Source organism: Elephantulus edwardii, unplaced genomic scaffold, assembly GCF_000299155.1.
Source record: "Elephantulus edwardii isolate Elephantulus edwardi_28Jun2011 unplaced genomic scaffold, EleEdw1.0 scaffold00045, whole genome shotgun sequence".
NCBI classification, from domain to species: Eukaryota; Metazoa; Chordata; class Mammalia; order Macroscelidea; family Macroscelididae; genus Elephantulus; species Elephantulus edwardii.
Genome location: NW_006399795.1, coordinates 374,122 through 397,845, shown reverse-complemented (window position 1 = coordinate 397,845; position 23,724 = coordinate 374,122). Strand labels below are relative to the sequence as shown.

The 23,724-nt window shown below is 37.6% G+C and overlaps 1 protein-coding gene across 1 annotated transcript in view; it reads left to right on the top strand.

Moving 5' to 3' along the window:
- The window catches only part of VPS13D (vacuolar protein sorting 13 homolog D (S. cerevisiae)), a 424,616-nt gene that overhangs the window by 88,521 nt on the left and 312,371 nt on the right, over positions 1–23,724 (top strand). The window contains exons 26-32 of the mRNA XM_006885745.1: positions 4,887–5,112; positions 7,561–7,771; positions 12,321–12,492; positions 12,671–12,783; positions 14,805–15,017; positions 19,131–19,396; positions 21,404–21,537. Coding sequence (XP_006885807.1) covers positions 4,887–5,112; positions 7,561–7,771; positions 12,321–12,492; positions 12,671–12,783; positions 14,805–15,017; positions 19,131–19,396; positions 21,404–21,537 — 1,335 coding nt within the window. The remainder of the gene's footprint in view (positions 1–4,886; positions 5,113–7,560; positions 7,772–12,320; positions 12,493–12,670; positions 12,784–14,804; positions 15,018–19,130; positions 19,397–21,403; positions 21,538–23,724) is intronic.

Here is a 23,724-nt window from a genome sequence, read left to right as displayed (position 1 = left end):
AGTGGCACCATGCAGTATTTGTCCCTTTGTGACTGAGATATTTCACTCAGCATAATGTCCTCCGGGGTCACCCATTTTGAATAATATTGCTTGAGTTCCTTGTTTTTCTGTGTGGCATAGTATTCCATTGTGTGAATATACCACAGTTTCTCTGTCCATTTGTTTGCTGGTGGACACTTAGGTTGCTTCCAACCCTTTGCTGTTTTAAACAAAGCTGCAATAAACATGGGTGTGCATACATTTACTGTAATTCTTATCTAGTGTCCTGCTTTTAGTTTTAACAGCTAATAACATAGTAAGATATTAATCTTTGAGGAAAATGATATGCCACAATTTCACTGTCACATCTCAAGGTTGACAGAACCAATAAATAATTGATATTTGTTGAATGCTTATTATGTATCAGACTGTGCTAAATCCTTTACATATTTGTCCACTTTTTTTTCAACTTCAGAACTTAACAGGTATCTGGTTTTATTACTACCATTTTTCCTGATAAAGAAATTGAAACTTATAAAGATTAAATAAAGAACAAAATTGATAAATTTTTTGAATTATTATAGCTAGTAGGAGAGTTAAGTGTGGACTTCAGATTTTGGTGTGTCTGATTTTAGAGCTCTGGAGTTTTAATCCTTATTTGATGCTGTCTGTGAGTATTATATTTAGATTTATGGGAGGGAACTAACCTGGACAAGACTATTCCTGGCATATGTCTTAATTGGCCCTTTCCTAAATAGTTGACATTCCTTCAAGTTTTCTGAGAGACATGGAAATAAGTTTATTATAATAGTGTAGACAGAAGAACCCTAACGATTATTACAGAAAGACAATACAGTTGAACAAGAGTTCTTTTTCTTTCCAAGTAGAAAAATAAAAACATAGGATGGTAGTTTCACTAGGACTTTGTCGAAGACCTCATACATGTTCTGAAAATTTAAGACTGTGTTTGTAGGAACACTCAAACTTCATAGTGTTAATATTTTCAAATTTCCATAGTTTTCTTTTTTCAGTTAACTTCTCATGCATTCATTTAGTCATTATTGCTTACCTAAATATCCTCAACCAAATCTGTTTAATTCAGTTTGACTGTGTGGAGTAATAGGTGTGAGAATAGTATTATGTTCATGCATTATAATTTTGAGCTCTGAACCCAGAAGGTTCAAAGGAGGGGTTGTGGATTAGAGGGCAGCTTGTTAACATTTCATCTCACTTACAAATGTTCACATAAAGCAAATTTAGTGATCAAGTGCCAGTAGGAGAAGCTAACACAAACAACAAAATAGCATTTAGTAACGCAGAAGGACGAGCTCAGCCATGTTCATACATGTTGCATAGATAAAGCTCTCAGAGTTGATGACTGAGGACTTCCTTGTTTACCTTGTAGTTTACGCTATAGGAGCTTTCATAGTGGATTTATGTGCTTTATGTTAGAATAACTGACCCATCTGCCAGAGGCTTCTTTGATAGTTTGAAATAGTCATCTACTGGCATGATAGATAGATAGATAGATAGATGATAGATAGATAGATAGATAGATAGATAGATAGATAGATAGATAGATAGTAAAAAGTAAAATTAATTAATATTGATTTTGCATAGTATACCAGGTAAAGGGTTAGTATGGGGCTGGAATCCAGGTTGGAAGTCGTCTGCAGCAGCTGGATTCTACAGAGGTTTGAATGCTGGTTCTGGTGAGGGTTAGGGTGGAATGTTGACTTGCTAATGGGTGTGAGTTGATATGATTGGCCGCCTGTTTAAAAAGACATTTGAGCCTTCAGATCTGTGGCCCTCAGGTCTGATTTTAATTGTTTTTGGTCAAACATTCATCTAAGTGGTACCGCACTGGTCTGTCCATTTGCTGTACAGAGGTAACTCATGGGTGGATACTGTGATACTAAACCTGTGACACTGATGTGTCAAATGTGATAATGGTTACCCATGGTGGACAATGTTTGGTGGAGCTCTCGATTAAAACAAGCTTGGAAACAGGAGTGGCATCCACTTCCGAAATAGCTTGCCTCTAGAAAATCTGTAAAGTGATGACAGTTATACAAGGGTTCAGGTCTTTCATTCATAGGGTTGCTATGAATTGTCTATGACTTGACGGCGACAGCAATTAACAACAGCAACACCACCACCACACACGCTTTAGATAGATAGATAGATAGATAAAATCTCAGAGCGAAATATTTGGCTGTTCACTTATTAGAATTTTAACACTAAATAAAGATCTATTTGTTATTGGGGTTTTTAAAAATTTCCCCCAATACTGGTATTTATAAGTATTAGGAATAGAGTTAAACAAGTGCTGAAACTTGTTTCTGTACATGAATGCAAATTGCTACCTCAGCATACTGCATCTTTGTTCCAACTCTGCTGCTATTATTGCCCAAAGGAAACTTGATTTTCACTTTGAGAAGCTGATAAAATACTTGTGACAAATCTTTGGACACAAGACTAAATTATTTAAAAAGAACTCATTTAGAGCCAGATTTACACAATTATGTTGGGAAATACCATTTTATTTCTCTATTCCTTAAAAGGAAGTTGCTATCTGTATGTCAGATATAGCTATATATAGGCTAATGAGCTAACTCTGAAATTATTAGCCTCTAAAGAATTGCCAAAATAGTTTAAGATATTTCCGCAGAAGAACTTTTTCCATCTTGTTAAAGTAAACCAAAATAACAGCACCTAGTTTGTAGCATATTAATGAAGAATTTCCCTTTATTTATTTTATTTTTAAGGATTTGATTTTAAGTGGCAGTAGATACAAGGATTGCTTTTTATTCAAGGTATAATACTGCTTTCTTGTCTCCTGGTTATTTTGAAAAACCTTATGGAATTCAGCAATCAGTTTATATTCATACAGTTAAGAAGAAAATGAAACTTTAAAAAATCCAATTCTTTAAAGTATTTAATTGCTTGAGAAAGCCTGATGATCAAATTTTTATATGTGAATCATTTTCCTCTTTTTTTTATTTTGTAAGGTCTTTAAAAAACTTTATCTTGTTACATTCCAGTGATTGTTCTATAGAATTCCATAAGGGCAGTTTGGAGTGTGTCACTTAATACAGTACTTGTGATCACATAAACATTGTCTCACTCTCTATATATGTATGCAAACCTACTTGACTTTAGTCTATTAGAAGTGGGTAACTGCCTTTTTCACCAATGATCACTTTGCATTTACATTTGCCCTTTGATATATTTACACATGTGGTGTTTGTCAAATGTGCATTCCAGTGGTTAAAGACCAGGAGATAATCCTGAAACAAAGTTTGCAGAGGAGTTATTTACTGTTGGGTTCTATGACTCTTGTGTGTTTGGAATTGCTTTACATAAATCCATGTTTTCATGGATGCAGATTGGAGTTTTTTTCATGTATCCTTTCTTTTCCTTTTTCTCACTTATAGCTTGTGTTTAAGCAATAATTTCTAAATAAGATTATCTTAAAAGATTTGGGTTAATCTCAAGACATTCCAATGTGGATCCATTTCAATATTAATTACATCTCAACATTAAGAAAACAAAAAATTCTCACCACTGGACTGATGGGCAACATCATGATAGATGGAGAAAAGATTAAGTTATTAATTATTTTGTCTTATTTGTAGCCACAAATACCCTCGGTACTTGTAGTCAGGTGATCAAGAGATGTATTGCACTGAGAAAATCTGTATAGTCCGGAATCTCTTCAAATTAATGAGGAGCAATGATGTCAGTTTGAGGACTAAGGTGCATCTGATTCAGGCCGTGATCTTTTCATCACTTGCTATGCTTTTGATAGCTGGACAAAGAATAAGGATGACAGAAGAATTGATGCCTTTGAGCTGTGGTGTTGGAAAAGAGTACTAAATATATCATGAACTGACAAAAGAAGAAAAAGATATGTCTTGGAGAAAGTTCAGTCAGAGTGCTTCTTGGATGCAAAGTTGACAAAGCTTCATCTCACATACTTTGGGCATGTTGCTAGAGAAGTATATTGAGGTGATGAGAATGGTACAGGAAAGGACAAGCTTTATATGTATTGTTTATAGGGGTTGCTATGAGTCGTACTCGACTCTATAGCACCTAGCAACAATAATAAACCATTCCATTGATTTATTTAAATCAGCTGGTGAGAGTCTGCAGCGATGAATCAAATTTAAGACCAACAAAACATACTTTACAGAATTTAAATAAACTAAGCAACAAAGAAGGAGTTTGTATCACTTCTATTTAAGACAGGTGGTTTGAATCTACTAGCTTCTTTGAAGGACAAAGATAGGTAGTCTCCTGTGCAACTTACAGCCTCAAAAAACCTGACAGTCAGCTATGAATTGGTTCTGACTCAGCAGCATGTAACAACATCAAAAAAGAAGGAGGTTTTATACTGAAATATTTTACATTGTAAAAGCCTTTACAGGTAATTGTTTTACTCCCTCCTAACCTCCCCCAGAAAATATTAGCAGAACATAAGCACTAGTTCCTTTACTGTTGCTTATGATACTCCTCATGATGGAAAATAGTGTAAACTTTTCAAAAGCAGAGGGGAATAAAACAGCATTAGAGTGAAAATGATTCTGTCTCTTCTCTCAACTGGCATATGAGAGTGGATAGTTGAGAACAATTTAAAAATCAGTTACCAGATCATTCTGGTGAAACAGGATTACTATGCTAGCAAATTAACTGGATATATATGTATATAATATGAATATGCGGGTTGGCTAAAGAGGAAAACATTCAATGAATTGGATTGACACAGTTATTGTGACAGTGGGCCTCCCTGGATTTTGAAGTCTGCAATGGCAGACTGGTCATTCTTGATTTTTAAAGATACACTCACATGTACTTCTACTGCCAGCTGCTATTTCTGAATTTAGTTTTATGTTGATTCTTCCCAGGAATCTGTCCCTTCAGCTTCTCCAGTGTGTACTCCCAAAGACAGTGCGAGGAAAATGACAAGCACAGAGGACCCCAGGGGGGTCCATTCTGAGGAGCTCTTACAGACATCTTCTGCAGGAATGAATCTAGGCTGCCTGAAGAGTGAGTTGGTGCCAAGTACCTTGACTAAGCAGGAAGGAAAACAACAGCCCACTCCCTCTGTTGGCCAAGTTTCCAGTAGTCCAGGTAAGAGAGAAAAGAGTCTCTGCATAAGGAAGGTGGTGAGATTTATGAGACTCTCCCTAGGAGCTGAATTTATTAGGTAGGATTTATTAGGGGATTTATTAGGTAGAAGTTGGTGTTGCCAAAGAAGATTTTGATATTGCTTTAGAAGGCTTAACATTTTTAGGATGTAGATTTGGTACTAGATGACTGCCAAAGTAGAGTTAAATTAACTAGGGAAAAAGCAGACTTATTGCTGTGAAGTTGGAATTGACTCATAGCTGAACATGCAGCTGGTTTTTGAAGTGGTAAGGAATTTTGCTGTGAACCCAGAAGTAAGCAGTTCAAATACACCAGCTTCTCAGGAGAAAGATAAGCAATCTCCTCCCATGTAATTTACAGCCTCTGAAAACCTGCTAGAGAGTTAGCTCTGAGTCTCTTCCACCTTCACTACACATAACAACAACAAGAACATAAAGCACCAGGGAGAAGATTTCTCATCTTTTATCTGCGGAACATCTGGTGTATTCGAGCATCAGAAAACTGCTGCCTTTGGGTTAGTTGTTAGTCCTTCCAATGGACTCTGCCACTATTCTCATAAGGTTAGAGATCTTGAATTATATAGTTGTACTTTTTTTCTTATAGCTTAAGTTAGTTGACACTGGATGGCGATAGTGGAACTAGAGTGGAGCCGCATCCACTTCCAAAATGGCTTGCCTCTGGAAACTATGTACAAACAGTGCTCAGGCTGTTCGTTCATAGGGTCACTATGAGTCGTCTACGACTCGATGGCATTAAACAACAAACAACAACAACAACATCTCTTGAAAAAGATGGGCAATTTCCTCCCATGCAATTTAATCTCTGAAAACCTGCTTGATAGTCCGCTAAGAGTTGGTTCCTAAATGACAGAATGAATTTTGAGTTCTGATCCAGACAATTATGAAAAGTAAAAATAAACCAACCCTTTAAAAAATATTTCTGTGAATTAGGCAACAGCAAAAATGGCATCCATAACAGTTTTTAAAAACTGAAGCATTCATTTGTGGCCATTCTTCTCTAGAATATAGGAATTATTAAAAATTAGAGCCTAATTTTAGTTTTTCTGTTTTAAAATGTGCTCTGAATAGGAGGTGAATAAATTGGGTAAGAGGGAGATAAAGAATGTGATTAGCCATGAAGGTCAATCCAATGTAATTGGACTTTGACAGCTGTAGGACATCATCTTGAAAGAAGCTGCTACTTATTTCTGGAATTCTTCTAGTAAGCCTTGGGATGATTCCAACTCACAGGACAGTATAAAACTGCTCCATACAATTCCCAAGGCTGTGAACCTTTATAGAAGCTGCTCTGCTACATTTATCTCCCATGGAAGAGCTTGTGGATTTGAACTGACATTTGGGTAGCAATTAAAAGCTTTAACCACATTGTTACCTGCAGAACTCTTGCAATGGTTTTCAAATGGTTTCTGTGTGTCCCTAGGGAATGGCTAAAACCCTTGATTTCTGTTTCCTTCCCCTCTATCCTATCAGTTACACTCTGATAGTATTTCATATACTTAGCAATATAATCAGCCATTTAAGAGCTGTTTATTCAGCATCTGCATAATAGTAAATGTAATTATTTCTTCTCTGGTATATTAACATATAAGATTACACATTGTCTACCATTATGAAATCTATAGACTAATAGGAAAACATTAAGTAAACACATACATTTTGAAATGTTATTTTTGTTAGGTACTGTTCAGTCAGTTCGTATAACAGATATGATAGAACTAAACTTTGCCTGTTCTGTGCCATCCTCACAATCTACTATGTTCAGGCCTATTGTTGTGTCAGTTTATTCCACTGAGGATCTTTCTTTCCTTCTTTGACCCTATACCTTTCTAAGTGTGAAGTTCCTTTTCCAGGGACTAGCCCCTGGAAACAGGCTCAGAGTATGTTGAAGTCTCATCATCTTTGTCTGTAAGGAGCATAATTATGAGAAATGTTTTGAAGGGGAAGATAGAATAGTATAAGATGAAAGAAAATATTTTATTTTCTGTTTAGTTAGATTGAGAGAAAATAGATAAGGCTGTTGAAACAGCAGAGTGCTGGGCATTTTGGGAAAAGCGGAGATCAGTGAAAGAGTGAAACACAAACATCCCAGTGAGAAGAGCTAAACTGTGTCATTAATCTAGAAAGAAATTTAAAAAGTGACATTAAATGACTTGGCCAAGCCCAAGAGTTAATGGAAGAAGTGGCCAGGGAGGGTTTAAAGTCATCCGTATGAGCATGTGGGAGAATGGTGCTTGATATGAACACCTTCAGCCTATTTTCAAGGTGATGCTAAGTAGTGGTAAGTAAGGGAAGACAGGCAGTTAGTTCTAAATGTTTTCTAGAGACAGAATGGACTTTCTGATTTTGTTCAGGGCCAACTTTTCCCTGGTTCTGTTCTCTTAAATGTCTTTCTATCCTTGCGTCCTTGTAGAAGACCATATCTGCTTGCTGGATTGTATTGTCGTGGACCTACAAGACATGGACATCTTTGCTGCGGAGAGGCATCCTCGAGAATACTCTAAGGCATCAGAAGACAACATTGGCGATCTGATCTTCCCCTCCTATTTTGTGCGACAGACTGGAGGAAGTCTGTTAACTGAGCCTTGTAGGCTGAAATTGCAGGTGGAAAGGAATTTAGATAAGTGAGTGTTTTGTGTCTGAATAAACTATCTTTTGTAAGTAAACTCTTAATAGTGGGAAATCAGTGTTATTAAAGTTAAATCTAGAAGAATACAGACAGATGCTCACTTGTCTTTAACAAAAATGTGAATCTTTGCTATGTGCTAGTCATGAAGGAATATTTATGGTGAAAGAAAAATTTTCTTTCCTCAGGAGCTTACATTCTGTTAAAGCATATAGGATGACAAATAATGAAATATTCACTTTTATAAACTTGTTATGTTGTTGAATACCATCAAGTTGGAATTAATCCATAGCTGACTCTCCAGTTGGTTTTTAGAGGCAGTTAATTGCACAGGAGGAGATTGCCTGTCTGTCTCAGAGCAGCTGGTGGATTCAAACGAAGTACCTTTAGGATTGCAGCACAGATTCTTACCACTGGGCCACCAGAGCTCCCTACAGTGTAACGTATGATTCACTATTATGAACTTCTTATAGGAGATCTAATTAGATACTAGTGAAACAAAGTGGAATTGCCCTGAATCTAGTATGAAGTTGGGAATGGGGATAGGTAATGTGGGCAGGAGAGGTGATCTAAAAGAGTAGGTATTAAATCATATGTACCATTTACAATAGCTCCTAGACTCCATTTAATCAGTCTTAACTGTTCCGGTTTAATATTGTCCAATTTATCCCCATTTAGCTATTGAAAGGACTTCATAAGTACTCATGAACTGACTTTAATTTACTTCTTACTTGACCTTGATATACAGGATACCTGTTTCTATGTTTGAGTGCATTGCTTCAAATGCCATTAGTTCCTATCTTGCTGAGAAATATTTTCAAAAGACAGGCTCCCAAGTATACTTGAGATCAACAGAATCTAACTCTGAAGGAGAATCCACTTGATAGTGTAATCTCTCCATGTGAGACATTGATTTGGGGAGAAGCAGTAATTTACATATCTGCTCTAGGAACATTGAAGTGTGACTGTAATCAAAGAGCTTTGCCTTTGTGGCATTTTGGAAAGCAGTCTCATTTGGATAGTGTGATTTTAATCCCTCTTTGACTTTTCCCTTCATAGTTCTTGGGCTTAGGCAAGTCATTTAAAGTCCCTTTTTTTGTTTCCCTCTGGATTAATAATACAATTTAGTCATTCTCACTAGGAGTTTGTGTTTCATTCTTTCTTGTTGTTCAAGTGCGCCCTGGCTGGTGTTCAGTTATGGTTGGCATGGGCTGTATTTGGTTTTACTGGCTTAACAGTTTGAGAAGAGCTTCATTATTTGGAAATTGAACACTTTGTTTTCTTTTCAAGCAATGCTTTTAAAAAATGCTTTGCTACTCTCCTTATCTAAACGTTACCCTTTTCCATAAAGTGTTTATATATAGAAAATTATATTCTGTTAGCCCAGAAAGAAGATGATACCAAACACAAAGTGTTCACAGAAGTGTACTTGGTAGCCAGCCCTTTCTGATATTTCTTTATTGCGTGCATCATTAGTTTTCTTTAACTTTATATATATATATTTTCTCTATAAACAGATTTTTAATGTTCTTTTTCTACTTCAAATCCTAATTGTTGTTGTGTGTAGCATTGAGTTAGAATTGACCCATACCTGACCCTCCAGTGAGTTTTCTGAAGCAGTTATTCACACAGGAGGAGACTGCCCATCCTTTTCCTGCAGAGCTGCTGGTAGATTCAAATTGCATGCCTCCCTAATAGAAGTTTTATATATTCAAAGCATAGTACATATAGGATTAATAACGTCAACTTTATTCATGTGTATTTATAGAAAGCTCTGCAGTGTTGAGATATTTTCTTCCTTTAACAGTGACTGCTTTGGGCATGTTGCTGGGAGAGGCTATACCTTAGGGAGTGACATCACACTTCGAAAGGTAGAAGAGAGGAAGACCTCAACCAGATAGATTGACACAGTGACTCCAGCAATGGTTATCAAGTATGTCAGAGATTGTGAGGAGGCACAGGATAGGACAGGGTTCAGATCTGTTCATAGAGTCTCTATGAGTTGTGCTTCATTCAATTGTACCTAATAGCAGCAACAACAACAAGAACAAGTAGTGACTAAAGGGAACTCTAGGGGCTTATTGGTAAGGAGTTGTGCTGCCAACGCTGCTGCTCTGTGGAAGAAGGATAGGCAATTTCCTGTGCAATTACTGCCTCTGAAAACCTGCTGTAGGGTCAGTTAGGATTGGTTCCATTTTGAAGGTAAAACAATAATGTTGTTGTTATGTGTCGTTGAGTCGCTTGCAACTCATAGTACAACAGCCCTAAATTCTGCTCTGTCCTGTGCCAATCGCACTGTCTCTGATACACCCATCCCGATTACCCCCATCACTGAATCAGTCTACCTCATAGAGGGCCTTCCCCTCCTGCGCTGTTCCTCCACCCTACCAATCATGATGTCCCTCTCCAAGGACCGGTCCCTCCTTACATGTCCAAAGTATGTTAGATGGAGCCTCAGAATCCTTGCCTCTAGGTTGCCGCCCAGTTTGACCCTTTCCAGGATGAATCTGTTTGTTTGCCTCGCAGTCCATGGTACCCTCAGTACTCTTCTCCAGCACCACAGCTCAAAGGCATCAATTCTCCTTCTATCCTCCTTAGTCACTGTCCAACTCTCTGATGCATAACAGGTGATTGCAAAGACCGTGGCCTGAATCAGACGCACCTTAGTCTCCAGAGAGACACCATTGCTCTTCAGTACTTTGGAGAGGTCCCTAAACAGCAGACTTTCCCATGGCAATACGTCTTTTAATTTCCTGGCTACTGGTGCCAAGAGTGTTGACTGTGGAGCCACGCAAACTAAAGCTGTGAACAATCTCAATCTCTTCACCATCCATCCTGATGCTGCCAGTTGGCCCAGTGGTGAGAATCTTTGTCTTCTTGACACTGAGCCTCAATCCATATTGGAGGCTGCAGTCCTTGACCCTCTGCAGCAAGCACTTCAGGTCCTCCTCAGTTTCAGCAAGCAGGGTTGTGTCATCTCCATAACGCAGATTGCTGATGAATTTCCACCAATCCTGACACCACACTTCTCCTCATAGAGCTCAGCCTCCCGGGTAATCTGTTCTGCATACAGGTTGAAAAGGTATGGAGACAGGACACATCCCTGGTATACGCCCTTCCCAATTTTGAACAATGCAGTGTTTTCTTGCTCTGTTCTGGCGACTCCCTCTTGGTCCAAGTATAAGTTTCTCGTTAACACGATCAAGTGTTCTGGGATTCCCATTCTTCTCAGAGTCAGCCACAGTTTGTTCATGATCCACACAGTCGAACGCCTTTGCATAATCAATGAAACACAGATAGACATTCTTCTGGTATTCCCTGCTTTCAGCTAAGATCCATCTAACATCAGCTACAATATCCCTAGTACCATGACCCCTTCTAAGTCCAGCCTGTACTTCTGCTGATGTGCTGTTCCAGTCGTTTTTGGATAATCTTTAGTAGAATCTTGCAGGTTAAGCATTGAGCTGCTAACCAGAAACTTGGGAGTTGGGACTCACTAGCTGATCCCTGGGATAAAGATGAGGCAGTCTTCACCTGCAAAAATGTAGAGTCTTGGAAAACTCTGTAGAGTTGACCTACTCTGTCCTGTAGGGCCACTGCGAGTCAGAACTGACTGGATGGCGGTGAATTTTGTGGCGTAGTGGTTTAAGTGCTTGACTGTTAGACAAAAGGAAAGTGGTTCAAACCTTCCGGCCACTCCGTGGGAGAAAGATGTGAACTTTCGTAAAGATTTCATCAACTTTCACAAAGATTTATAACCTTGGGCACTCAATGAGGCATTTCTGTTCTGTTCTGTAGGATTGCTATATGTCAAAAATGGCAGTGAATTTTCCCTCCCCTTTAGGGCATTTCCTATCTTCAATTTTATTTTTTTCCATTCTACCTGAGATGGATAACCTGTTCTGGTTTTATTCTTACTTGTAGTCTGGCTTCAGTATGAAACACTGATTTCTTCCGTTAAAAAGCAAACAAGCCAGTTATTGAGTTAGCCTTGATTTATACAGAGCTCGTGTAGACCTAAACTCACAGTTAATAACTGTAAGTATTGTAGCTAATGGCTGATAATTTGGAAATAGATTACTAGGTCTTTTGAGGTTCCTCGGTGCAAATTCAGCTTGCCATCCTTTCATTTAGTAGATGGGCATGTTAACCATTTATACCACTCAGAAACTTCCTTCTCATTTAGTTGCAACAGAACTAGAAGATTTACATAAAGAATTTTCTATCTTTTCTTTATTGCTTTCCCAACTGTAATGTTAAATTATTATGAACATCATGAGGGCTTTCTTTACTAAGAAATGAGATCATTGTATTAGATTTAAGAATTTTTTACATGTGAACTTTGGGGGAGAAAAAGGCGTAAAGGATACTCAGTCGTAACCATCTTGATTAATTTAGACTATGAAATTTTTGTCATTGGAAACTAGAAATTAACTTGTTACTAATGTAGTTAGGTACAGTTTGCTGTCATCATATTTGGGTGTAAACTCAGTGTTAAGTTAGTGATTTGTTAGTGAAAGTGAGTGACCTCTTTTCTTTTTTCATAGAGAAATAAGTCACACTGTCCCAGACATATCGATCCATGGCAACCTATCTTCAGTCCACTGTTCCCTGGATTTGTACAAATACAAGCTGATCCGTGGCTTATTAGAAAACAACCTTGGGGAGCCCATAGAGGAATTTATGCGGCCTTATGATTTACAAGATCCAAGAATTCATGTGAGTGTTGCTCTTTAACTCTTATATTCTCGTCCTACACATATAGTCATCAGGACTACCTGAAGAAAGAAGATGGAACAAGCAAATTAGATTTCTTATCATAATAACCTATTTTGTGAGTTGGTGTGATCCTGAAAATTAAATCCATTATGAATTGATCCATGTTATCCTTTGACAGACTGTTCTGAGTGGAGAAGTATATACTTGCATGTGTTTCCTTATTGATATGGTAAATGTGAGTCTGGAGCTTAAAGATCCAAAAGGAAAAGAAAGTGCTGGATCTCTAGCCAGGTATGCCTTTTTCAATACTACTTTATTTTTAAAATAATGGTAATAGTTGATTTTTTGTGTACTGCTGAGTTGGAACTGACCCATAGCTGACCCTCTGGTGGGTTTTCAGAGGCAGTTAATCTCACAGAAGGAGAGTGCCCATCCTTCTCCCACAGAGCAGCTGGTGGCCTCAAACTGTGTGCCTTCGGGATTGCAATGCAGCTTCTGGCCATGAGGCCACCAGAGCTACCTCAATGGTTACTATTGTTATGTGCCGTTGAGTCGTCTGTGACTCATAGTGACCCTATGGACAGGAGCCCAAATCATGCTCTATCCTGTGCCAGTCTCACTGTCTCTGACACATGTGTTCCCATTACCCCAGTCACTGAATCGATCCGTCTCATCGAGGGTCTTCCTCTCTTGCACTGTTCCTCCACCCTCCCAAACATGATGTCCCTCATCAAGGACTGGTCCCTCCTTGTAACATGTCCACAGGATGTCAGATGAAGCTTCAGAATCCTTGAGTCCAAGGAGAGCCTGGCTTCATCCTCTCCAGGACAAACCTGTTTGTTCACCTAGCAGTCCATGTTATATTCAGTGTTCTTCTCCAGCACCACAGCTCAAAAGCAACTCAAAAGGATTAATTCCTTTTCTATCATCGGTGGTAATAGTAGTACAAATAATACAGTTTGGTTTTGTCTTTTGCATTAGCATGGAACAGAAGTTGCAATGTGACCATCATAGACTGAGTTTGGTCTACAGAGTGCCTTGACTACTCTACATAGTGCTTTTTAAAAAAGTGTAGATTCATTGTTATATTAATCAGAATGATATATATTATGCTGTAGTAGCAAACCTATTACTGTCATGTTACTTCTGACTTACAGTGATACTAAAGCACAAAGTAGAACTAGCCCTTAGGGTTTCCAAGGCTATGTAATGTTTACTGAGGGAACTCTAGTGGCCTCATGGTTAAGGAGTTACACTGTCAAAACAAACACAATTGGGAATCTGCCAGCTGCTTCATAAGAGAAAGATGGGCAATTTCCTCCTCTAAAATTAACTGCTTCTGAAAACCCAGTGGAGGGTCAGCTGAGTCAGTTCCATTATGACAACACATGTTAACAGCAACAATCTACCGAAGCAGGCTGCTACATTTTCTCCCTTGGAGTGATTGATGAGTTTAACTTGTCCAACCTTTTGTCTGGTAGCTGATTGCTTACCAGTGGCTTAAAATAGCCAAGATATATTCCTTCCTCAAAGTGCATGTCTTTACGAGGTCTTAGAGATGCTCTGCTCATTTTAGTTTTTCAGGCTGACAGGAGCCATCATCTTGATGTGCAGAGAGGGGGTAAAAAGGATGTAGGGATAGCAGTCTTAAATGACATTTAAAATGCTTTCGCACATCTCACTGGCCAAAGCTAATCACAAGGTTTTATAAAACCACAAAGAGTCAGATAGTACAATATTTCTGGCTCAAGACAAGACTGTCTTCAGAGCTGTTTGTACATAGGGTTGCTATGAGTTGCAGGTGACTCAATGGTACATAATAACAACAGAGATCTTGAATTATTATATATATATATATATATTATTGTTTTTAATGCAGATTTTTCTCCCATATTTTCCAGAGTAATCTTGATAAGTTAGTTAAACAAGAAATTCTATTTTGGATTCCAGAGGTACTAGAAAGAGTTTGAGAATTACTGTAGACATAAGAATATTTTAGATTTATGGTAGGAAATAGAAATGTTGATGAACCAAAATATGATAAATATGTGGTAAATATAATAAGTTGTTGCTTATGAAGTTCTCATAGAAAAGATCATGTCTTTGGAAATGAAAAAGAATGAAACCAGGGTACAGTAACACTCAATTTATTTTTATTGATCTTAAAATCAACAAATGAGCTCTGAATGGAAAGCTGTTATCTATAGAACTTTGATATATTTATGATTTTGTTATATTCATTGTCTTCTACTTAGATACTTTTGTAAACTAGGAGAGTTCTGTTTTAACACTTTTCTACCTTTTCCTCTTAGATTTGACTTCAAGAAATGTAAATTGCTCTATGAGAGTTTTTCCAACCAAACCAAGTCCATTAATTTGGTTTCCCATTCCATGATGGCTTTTGATACCCGGTTTGCTGGACAGAAGACAAGTCCTGGCATGACAAATGTGTTCAATTGCATCTTTCAGCCCTCCAAGAACAGCAGCACCACTCAAGGATCCATTCAGATTGAACTACATTTCAGGTAATAAGATCTGCCCTGAGACTCTGCTTTTCTTTGTCAAGATATTACCTTTGTGCCCAGTAGACCAAGTCCATGTTGACTCAAGAACATCAGATTGTTTAAGAAATGATTGAAAAAGATAAATCACAAGGAAGGAAATTTCCCATCTTTTTCCTGCAGAACCACTGGTGAATTTGAACTGCCCGAGAGGCATGGCTTTTGAGTTAGCACTGAGTGAATTTTCAGAAGCAGTAAATTACACGAGAGGAGGTTACCTCTTGTCCTCCCACAAAGCAGCTGGTGGATTTGAACTGTGTACTTTTGCATTATCAGCAGTTCTGCATATTAACATATTATGTCTGTTACCTTGTAGTTTCATGTTTTGGCCAAAAGATGTCTCTCTTGCCTTAAAAAAAAATAAATTCATAAATGAGCTAGGGTCTTAAAATAAAAACCTCATTATTTTCTGGAAACTGTAAACAGTTTAAATGTAGAAATCAATTCAGAGAAGGAAGATATTATCCTGTTTTAATAAAGAAAAAGAAAAAAAACCCCACCAGAACCTTTTGTCTATACACAGGATTCAAAGAAAGGTAGTTTAGATTTAGCTATCTATTTACCCACTTAAGCCTATTGACTCCCTTTGTGGGGAGTATTTTAGCTTCTTAGCACTAGATTATGCTTTTATCTGTGTTATTAAGACAGTCAGTGAGTGAAAGAAGCATATGTTTTAGAACTGGAAGAATTGGGCTCAAAATCCAAACCTGATCTACCTCTTTGAGCACCAATTTCTTCTTCTGTAAAATAGAAATGACTCTATCAATCTTACAAGATTGATGAAACAAATATAATAAACTTGACCTGATAGGGGCACAGATGGTAACTGCTATTCTCCCTGCTGCAGTTCTTGTTATTATTTTATGATTTTTATGCTATCCTTCTATGACAGATCAGTGAAATGTAGGAAGGCCCTCAAAGCAATTGTTGACACAATGGCTATACAGTAGAGATATCGAGGATAGTGCAGAATTGGGCCGCGCTCCTTCTGTTATCCAGGATCACTGTGGGTCAGCTGACTCAAAGGTGTCTGACAGTAATTGTGAGATTTCATAGGGAAGCAACATGGATCTGAAAACAGAAGCATTAAGTCTAATCTGAAGAATTTCTTCAATAAAAGATTGGAAATGTTTAATGTTATTAAGTAGAAACTAGTAAGTAAAAATGCTGAAGAAAATGTGATCATTACTTGGGGGGGAGGGGGAACCCATCAAGACTATTCTTGTATTTATAGGGAGTTTGGTGCACGAGTGGCCTGGCCTAGTGCAATCCTGAAGGCACTCAGTTTGAGACCACCAGCTGGTCCATGGGAGAAGGATGGGCAATCTCCTCCCAAGCAGTTAATCGCCTCTGAAAACCCTCTGCAGGGTCAGCTATGGGTTGGTTGTGATACATGACATTTCTCTGAGTTGTTCATTGAATTCTTCACATTTATATTTTTTAGGAGGAGGTCTCTGAGAAAGTATATACTCTTAGATGGTCTAGCAAAGCTTAAACCTTAAAAAATTTAAGTTGTTGTGCAAACTTTTGTAAAGCCCAATGATAAGAATTCTAGTTATAACTTATTAGCCTTAAAATGAGCGAGGCACTTTAATTCAACCCTCATAACAAAGCTGCAATCTAGGTTAACTTCTTCCTCGTTTTATAGATATCAAAGTAGAAAATTTGAGGAGTCAAGTAACTTTTTCAAGTTCAACCAGCTGATAAGTGAGGTATTTGAATTCAAATCTGGGTTTCTGTCTTCAAAGCCCTTGTCCTTTCTAACAGCTTTGAGCTTCACAGGTTTCTAGTTGGGCTTATTGCCTTTGTTGTTAATATGTAGTCCATTCCCTTATGTGTGACTCATAGCAACCCTGTGTACAATAGCTCTGAACGCTGTTCTATCCTGAGTTGTCAATCTCACTGTCTCTGAAACATCTACCCCTATAATCCCATTTACTGAATTGCCTTTAGATAAGGTGATTTGCACTTCTTTTGTTTGAAAATGTTTACTTCTTAAGAGGCTTACATATATTTGGCTCATCTGCAGAAACAATTTCATTTTGCATTTGTTTTTATTGTTATTGCTATTTTTTGTTCATAAACTACCAGCTAGTTAGGGAGCTCTGGAGACCTAGTGGTAAGAAACTGACTGCACTGCAATCCAAGGCATGCAGTTTGAATGCACCAGCTGCTCTGCTGCATGGACCGTCTCTTACTGTGTGATTAACTGCCTCTGAAAACCCGCTGGGGTTGACTATGGGTTGATTCCTACTCAGTAGTTCTCAACAACAACAACATCCACCTATCATGGTTTTAATACATACCAGAATATAGAACCTTAAAATAGTCTGGACTCAGTCTCCTCTTTTGATATACAGAAATAAAGTTTCACCTTCCTCTTACAGAATACTACTTCTAGTGAGAGGGTTGCAATTTTGTCTTGATTGGAACTTTGAACATTGTTTCAAGAAGTTGGGATTTTGTGTGTCAAATATAATTCACTTCACAATGTTTAAAGGCTTGAAATACTTTCCAGAAAAGGGATCAGACATATTTTGACTTTCCAGTGAGTATTCAGCTCTGACAATCTATATTCAAAATAAGGTGCAAATATTTTCTTGAAGGCAACATTTTTTCTGTATTACTAAAGGAAAAGTGTTTTCTGGAAATTACTGGGTCTGTGTGGATGGAAACATACATCATTGTGTCATTTCTCTAGAGGCATTGAGCCAGGTTTTGAAGGGCCAAGAGAAGCACCAGTCTTAGCAGTGGTTCCAAATCAACTTTCCCCTATAGTAGAACTGTATTGTAGGGTTTCTGAGGCTGTAAGTCTTTGTGAAGATTTGAGAAGCAGGGTGGCTGGTGAGTCAGGGAACCAGGTACATGGAGCAGCTAGAGTTCCACTGTTTTTAGCCTCTTTTGGCCTGTTCAATCTATATGTATTCTTAGATACTCCCTTTCTCTCCCTCTCCTGGTCCCTCTTATTCAGGAGCCTTGCCTACTCACAGGTTTTAGGTAAGGTCCTTATCACGCTGTGTCAGATTGAGGCCCGGCATGAGATTCCTTTGATTCCTATGGCTTTTCAGGTATTTGAAACTAGTGTCTACTCTTTCTTCCTTGTCCTTGTCCTGCTTTCTCTAGGATGCTTGAGGATGTGTCCGTGGTAACTGTAATCCTTTTTCCCCTCGTCTAAGAGAGCTGGACTCTCAAGTCAGTTTCAATTACAGAAATCACTGAGTGTGAAAACATGGGATTTATAATGAGGTGATTATAAATACCAAAGAAAGAGTCCTCCTTAGTCTTTTTGAAGTAACGTGTAGGAGAGAAAATGGTTATCTACCAAATGCCTGATGCTTTGTCTCTTAAAAAAATCTCTCGTTTTAGAAATGAGAAAGCAAGGCCAGAGAGAGTAGGTAATGTCTGGTGGCCTAATGGATAGATAGGGAGTTGCATTGTCAACAGAGAGGCTGGTGGTTTGAATTTACCAGCTGCTCAATGGGAGAAAGATGAGCAGTCTCCTCTCATCTGATTCACAGCCTCAGAAAGCATGGTGGAAGGTGTTCACCCTCATCAGTTCCAATTTGAAAGCAGTGAGTGAGTGAGTGACCCAAAGTAATGCCAAAGCTTGTGCTCTCTTTTCACTACACTAGGGCATTTTGTATGAGATAATAATTGTCCTCTGCTTTGTACAATGCTTACTGTACAATTTTAAGTGTGTGCTTTAACATAACACTTCGTTTCTCCACTCTCTAGATGACAGCAGTGCCTTGAAACAGCCATTCTTAGCATGCGACCAGTGATAAGACTTAATGATGTCTGTAGATATTGCTAGTTGTCTTCTAGGGAAAAATGTCCCTCTTAGTTGAGAACCATTTGACAACACTATATTGCTTTCTTATGCTTATTTTTTCTTGTTTAAAAATCAGATTAGCTCTTGTGAACTGTACATGAATATGTAATTAAGCCAGAGTTTTAAGAGTTTATTGATATTATCAGTTTAGACTATATTAGAATATTACCTGCCAAAACCAAATAATTTCTTGATTGTTGAAACATTTACAATATTCTTTGTTTCTGTTTTCTTTTTTCTTGTAGATCTACCAAGGATTCTTCCTGTTTCACAGTAGTTCTCAACAATCTCCGTGTGTTTCTCATATTTGACTGGCTGCTGTTAGTCCATAATTTTCTCCACACTCCCAGTGATATTAAGAAACAAAATAACATCACTCCTTCTCGACACCGTCACTCTAGCAATGAATCCGCTGTAGTTCCCAAAACTGTAAAGAGTGGGGTAGTTACCAAGCGGTCTTCCATTCCTATGCCCACTGAAAGGCACTTGGAGGTCAAGGTCAATGTAACAGGTAATAATATAGATTAGTGTGATTCATTGATTGTTTATTTGGATGTTAAATTTAGATACGTCTTGCAGAATGTCTTCTCTGTTGCCTCTCATTTTCTTATATAAGTACTAATAACATGTGCATATTTTGTAGACTAACAATTGTCAGTATTTTTAGCCTCTGATTTCAAGTATGAATTTCCTGTGAAGACTGCAGGGATCACTTGACCTCCTCTCTCAGTGTAGTTTGTATGTTCAGTCCTGGTACTTTTCTTGAATAGCAACCTGGGCTGGTTTATTTTTTCCTAACGTCAAATCTGGCTTCAGTTTTCTGTTTGGTTTGTAGAGTTCCAGCAGATAGATGTTCCTTATTGCATTAGGTCATATTTGGCTCACATAGTCCCTGGGTTATACATGTCTGACTTACATATAGACTGTTGTTTAGTGCTGTCGAGTTGTAGACGACTCATAGCAACCCTATGAATGAAAGACCTGAACACTTATATAACACAAGCTATTTCAGAAGTGGATGCCACTCCTGCTTTCAAGCTTGTTTTAATCAGGAAGCTCCACCAAACACTGTCCACCATAGGTAACCATTATCACATTTGACATATCAGTGTCACAGTGTTAAACATCATAGAGTTACCTCTATACAGCAAATGGACAGACCGGTGCTATACCACTTAGAAGAATATTTGACCAAAAACAATTAAAACCAGGCCTAAGGGCCACAGACCTGAAGACTCAAATACCTTTTTAAAGAGGAGGCCAAATCATATCAACTCACACCCATTAAGTGAGTCAGCATTCCACCCTAAGCCTCACCAGAACCAGAAAACAAATCTCTGTAGAATCCAGCTTCTCCAGATGACTCCCCAACCTGGATTCCAGCCCCATACATACAGACTAACCCCCATAAAATATATTAAATAGTTGAGATACATACAATGATTTATAATAACAAATGGACATTATTTTGTGACTTGCATCAAAACCTTATTATTATTACTACTCTATTTTTATGTTCACGATGTTTTAGTATTTCTTTAATTTTTTTAATGTATAGATTTGTACACTTTATATTACCTAAAACACTAATGGTAGGAAGGTGTTGCATCCTCGAAGACAAGCAGTTCAAATCCACCAGCTGTTCTGTGGGAGAACGATGAGCAATCTCCTCTTATACAATTAACTGCCTCTTAAAACCTGCTGGAGGGTCAGCTATGGGTTGGTTCTGATTCAGTGATATATAACAACAACAACAACAACAACAACAACAAATTACCTAATAAGACAGTCATAACTAGTGTATGTTAATGTACTTAACTGTTTTCACTTACATACAAATTCAGTGTAAGGACAGACTTGGGGAGGAAAGGAACTTGTTTGTAATCTAGAGACTGACTGTATATGAAATTCTGAGTTTAGAAGATAAGTGAGGAGATTGCAGGGCTGAGAACAAGATCCCTACATGATTCTTATATATATCTTGTTAAAATGTAGATTATGAATGTCTATATCTAGGGTGGAAGTGCAGATTCTCAGCTGGAGGTTGAACCAGAGTGAACCTGATTGAAGTCCAGGGTGATTATTATTTCTTTACTAAAAGAATTTTTGCTCTTGGAGTTAAATTTGTGCATAAACTGCAATAGTTAGTTCAGATCTGATGTCAGTTAGTTTGATGTTTGTTTTAGTATATAGTATATGATATACCTCTCTATGCACAAGTAACTTAAAAAACACTTCCAGATGTACTAAAATAGCTTTAACATAATAACACAGTAATAATAATTTTTTAATGCATATTGCAAAATAGTGTCTCTTTCTTATTAAGAGCCAGGCTTGTACCATGTATTTTAAAATAGATGTTCAGGATGACAGTAAAGCCTAGAGGTGATTGACTATTCGGGGAATAATGCTTAGTGGTTAATCTTCTCCCCTTGTGGAAAGATGCTGTTCTGTTTTTGGTGGCTAGAGTTTTCCACTTTCCCAAATTCTGGCTGAGTAATAATGCTGTCCCTTTCAGGCACAGAGTTTGTGGTGGTTGAAGATGTGTCCTGCTTCGATACCAATGCCATTATTTTGAAAGGTACCACAGTCCTTACCTATAAGCCTCGATTTGTTGATCGTCCCTTTTCTGGAAGTTTGTTTGGCATTGAGGTAAGTCTTCATTTTGGTTAATATATTTATTACATGTTTGACTCAAATGATAAGACATCTGGAAGAGAACCTTAACTCCTGAATTTTCACAAGGGGTAATAATTCTTGGAATTAAGGACCTCCTCTCCATTTTTTCTCTAAATTGGTTATTCCTAATGTGTAAATCAACCTTGTGATCTTAAAAGATATACAGAAGGACTTTACCCTTCCCCTTTTTCATGAAGTTGTAGTATCCTTGTATCTGTTCTTGTATCTATTACTGTAGTTCTATAAGACTTAATGTTGTTAGAAGCTATTTAATCAACTTCTTAGTGATCATATGAACAATGGATGGAAAACTTGCCCTATACTGTGCCATCTTTACAATCTCCACCCTACTCAAATTGTTACAATCACTGTGTCAATCCACCTTCTTGATTGACCCTCTACTTTTCAGAACATGATGACTTTTTCCAAGTACTTCTAACAACATGCTTATTCAAGACAAGATTTCATCATCCTTACCTCCAAGAAGGATCTTGGTTGCACTTTGCTCAAGGCAGATTTGTTTATTCTTTTGGCAGCCCATAGGGTATTCAGTGTTCTTCATCAACATTACAATTCAAAGGCTCTTTCTTATTCATTGTTCAACTTTCATATGCATGTAAAGCAAATGACAATATCATGGTTTAGGTCCTCCACACCTTGGGCTTTAAGTTGACATTCTTGCTCTCTGACATTTTAAAAGACTTCTTGACAGCTGATTTTCCTATGGTTTTTTTTATTTCTTGACTATTGGAACTGAGGATATTGATTGTGGATTCACCAAGTAAAACGAAATTGTTGACAACTCCAATTTCCCCCCTATCTATCATGATTTTGCCTATTGGTCTAGAGGTGAGGGATTTTGTTTTCTTGGTGTTGAGATGTAATGCATACTGAAGGCTGTAATCTTTGCAAAACTAGTCCTTGGTCATTGTGTGTTGGTGAGGACTTCACCTTTCCTTCTCCAGACTGAGTTCTTGCCCCTAGAAAGAGCTATGGCTTCCTAGTAATAAAGGTTTGTTTATATAAGGCCTTAAGGATTTTATGTATTGTCCTTCCAACACTAAAAGACCAACTGTAGAAGTAAATCTTGAAGAATGATACTTTCAGCTTTCCTGTAATCTCATGAAGAGATAATTTGCCCCAAATGACCTGTGTTTGTTTTTACTGGTTTCAGCTAATATTCATTCCCCTTGTTATCATGTTATTTGGAAACTTGGCCAGTAGCTATTCATCATTTCTTTTACAATTAAACTTCTTATTGCTCAGATGTGAAATAAAACTTATTTATATACTTATTTTATACATACACACACAACCACATAGTCTGTATATCGTAAAATATATAATGAAGTAAACATGTAAAGACTTTACTTTTTGGCCAGTTATTTTCTTCATGTAAAGAAATTACCTCTTGAGAGAGGATTTGCATGCTGGTATAGTATACGTTTCAATTCATCTGCTTTCCAAGCCATGACAATACCAGCTTTGAATTTAAAATCTTGGTGATTGATTAATGAACTATCAGGTACAATTGGGTTTTGTGTAGTAAAAGCCCCAGGAAGAAAAAGGAAAAGGAAACTTTTCTGCTCTACAGTCTTAGAAAAACTGCATGGCAAAATATTTGAGATTCCTGGAAACTCCTTTTAGTCTTGTTTTTGAGGCAGCACAGTTAAATCTGAATTTTAAGACTTAGATACAGCATTGGAGAAGAATTTAGAAAGTGAGCATAATGAGCTAATGTTGCATATAGAGAGAGACCTTTGTGTCACATGTTTTTCAGTAGTGCTGTGAAATGTTAAGTTTTTTTCCCCTTTAGCATGCAAAACAATGTCCTTCTTGAATGAGAACTCTTTCTTTTTCTTTCCTCTTAATTCCTCTCTCCACTGATGCATTTATTTATTTTTAAATTTTGTAGTATAAGAAATTTCAGTTACATGTAAAATGAGAAAATACTGCACCATTGATTTATCAGTTTATCATGTTTTGGTGCTTGCATGCTGCTGTGATACTAGAAACTATGCCACTAGTATACCACTACCACTTATGAGACAGGTTTTAGCAGAACTTCCAGACTAAGACAGGACTAGAAGGATGAAGGACCTTGTGATCTAATTCTTGTTGTTGTTGTTATGTGCCGTCGAGTTGCTTGTGACTCATAGC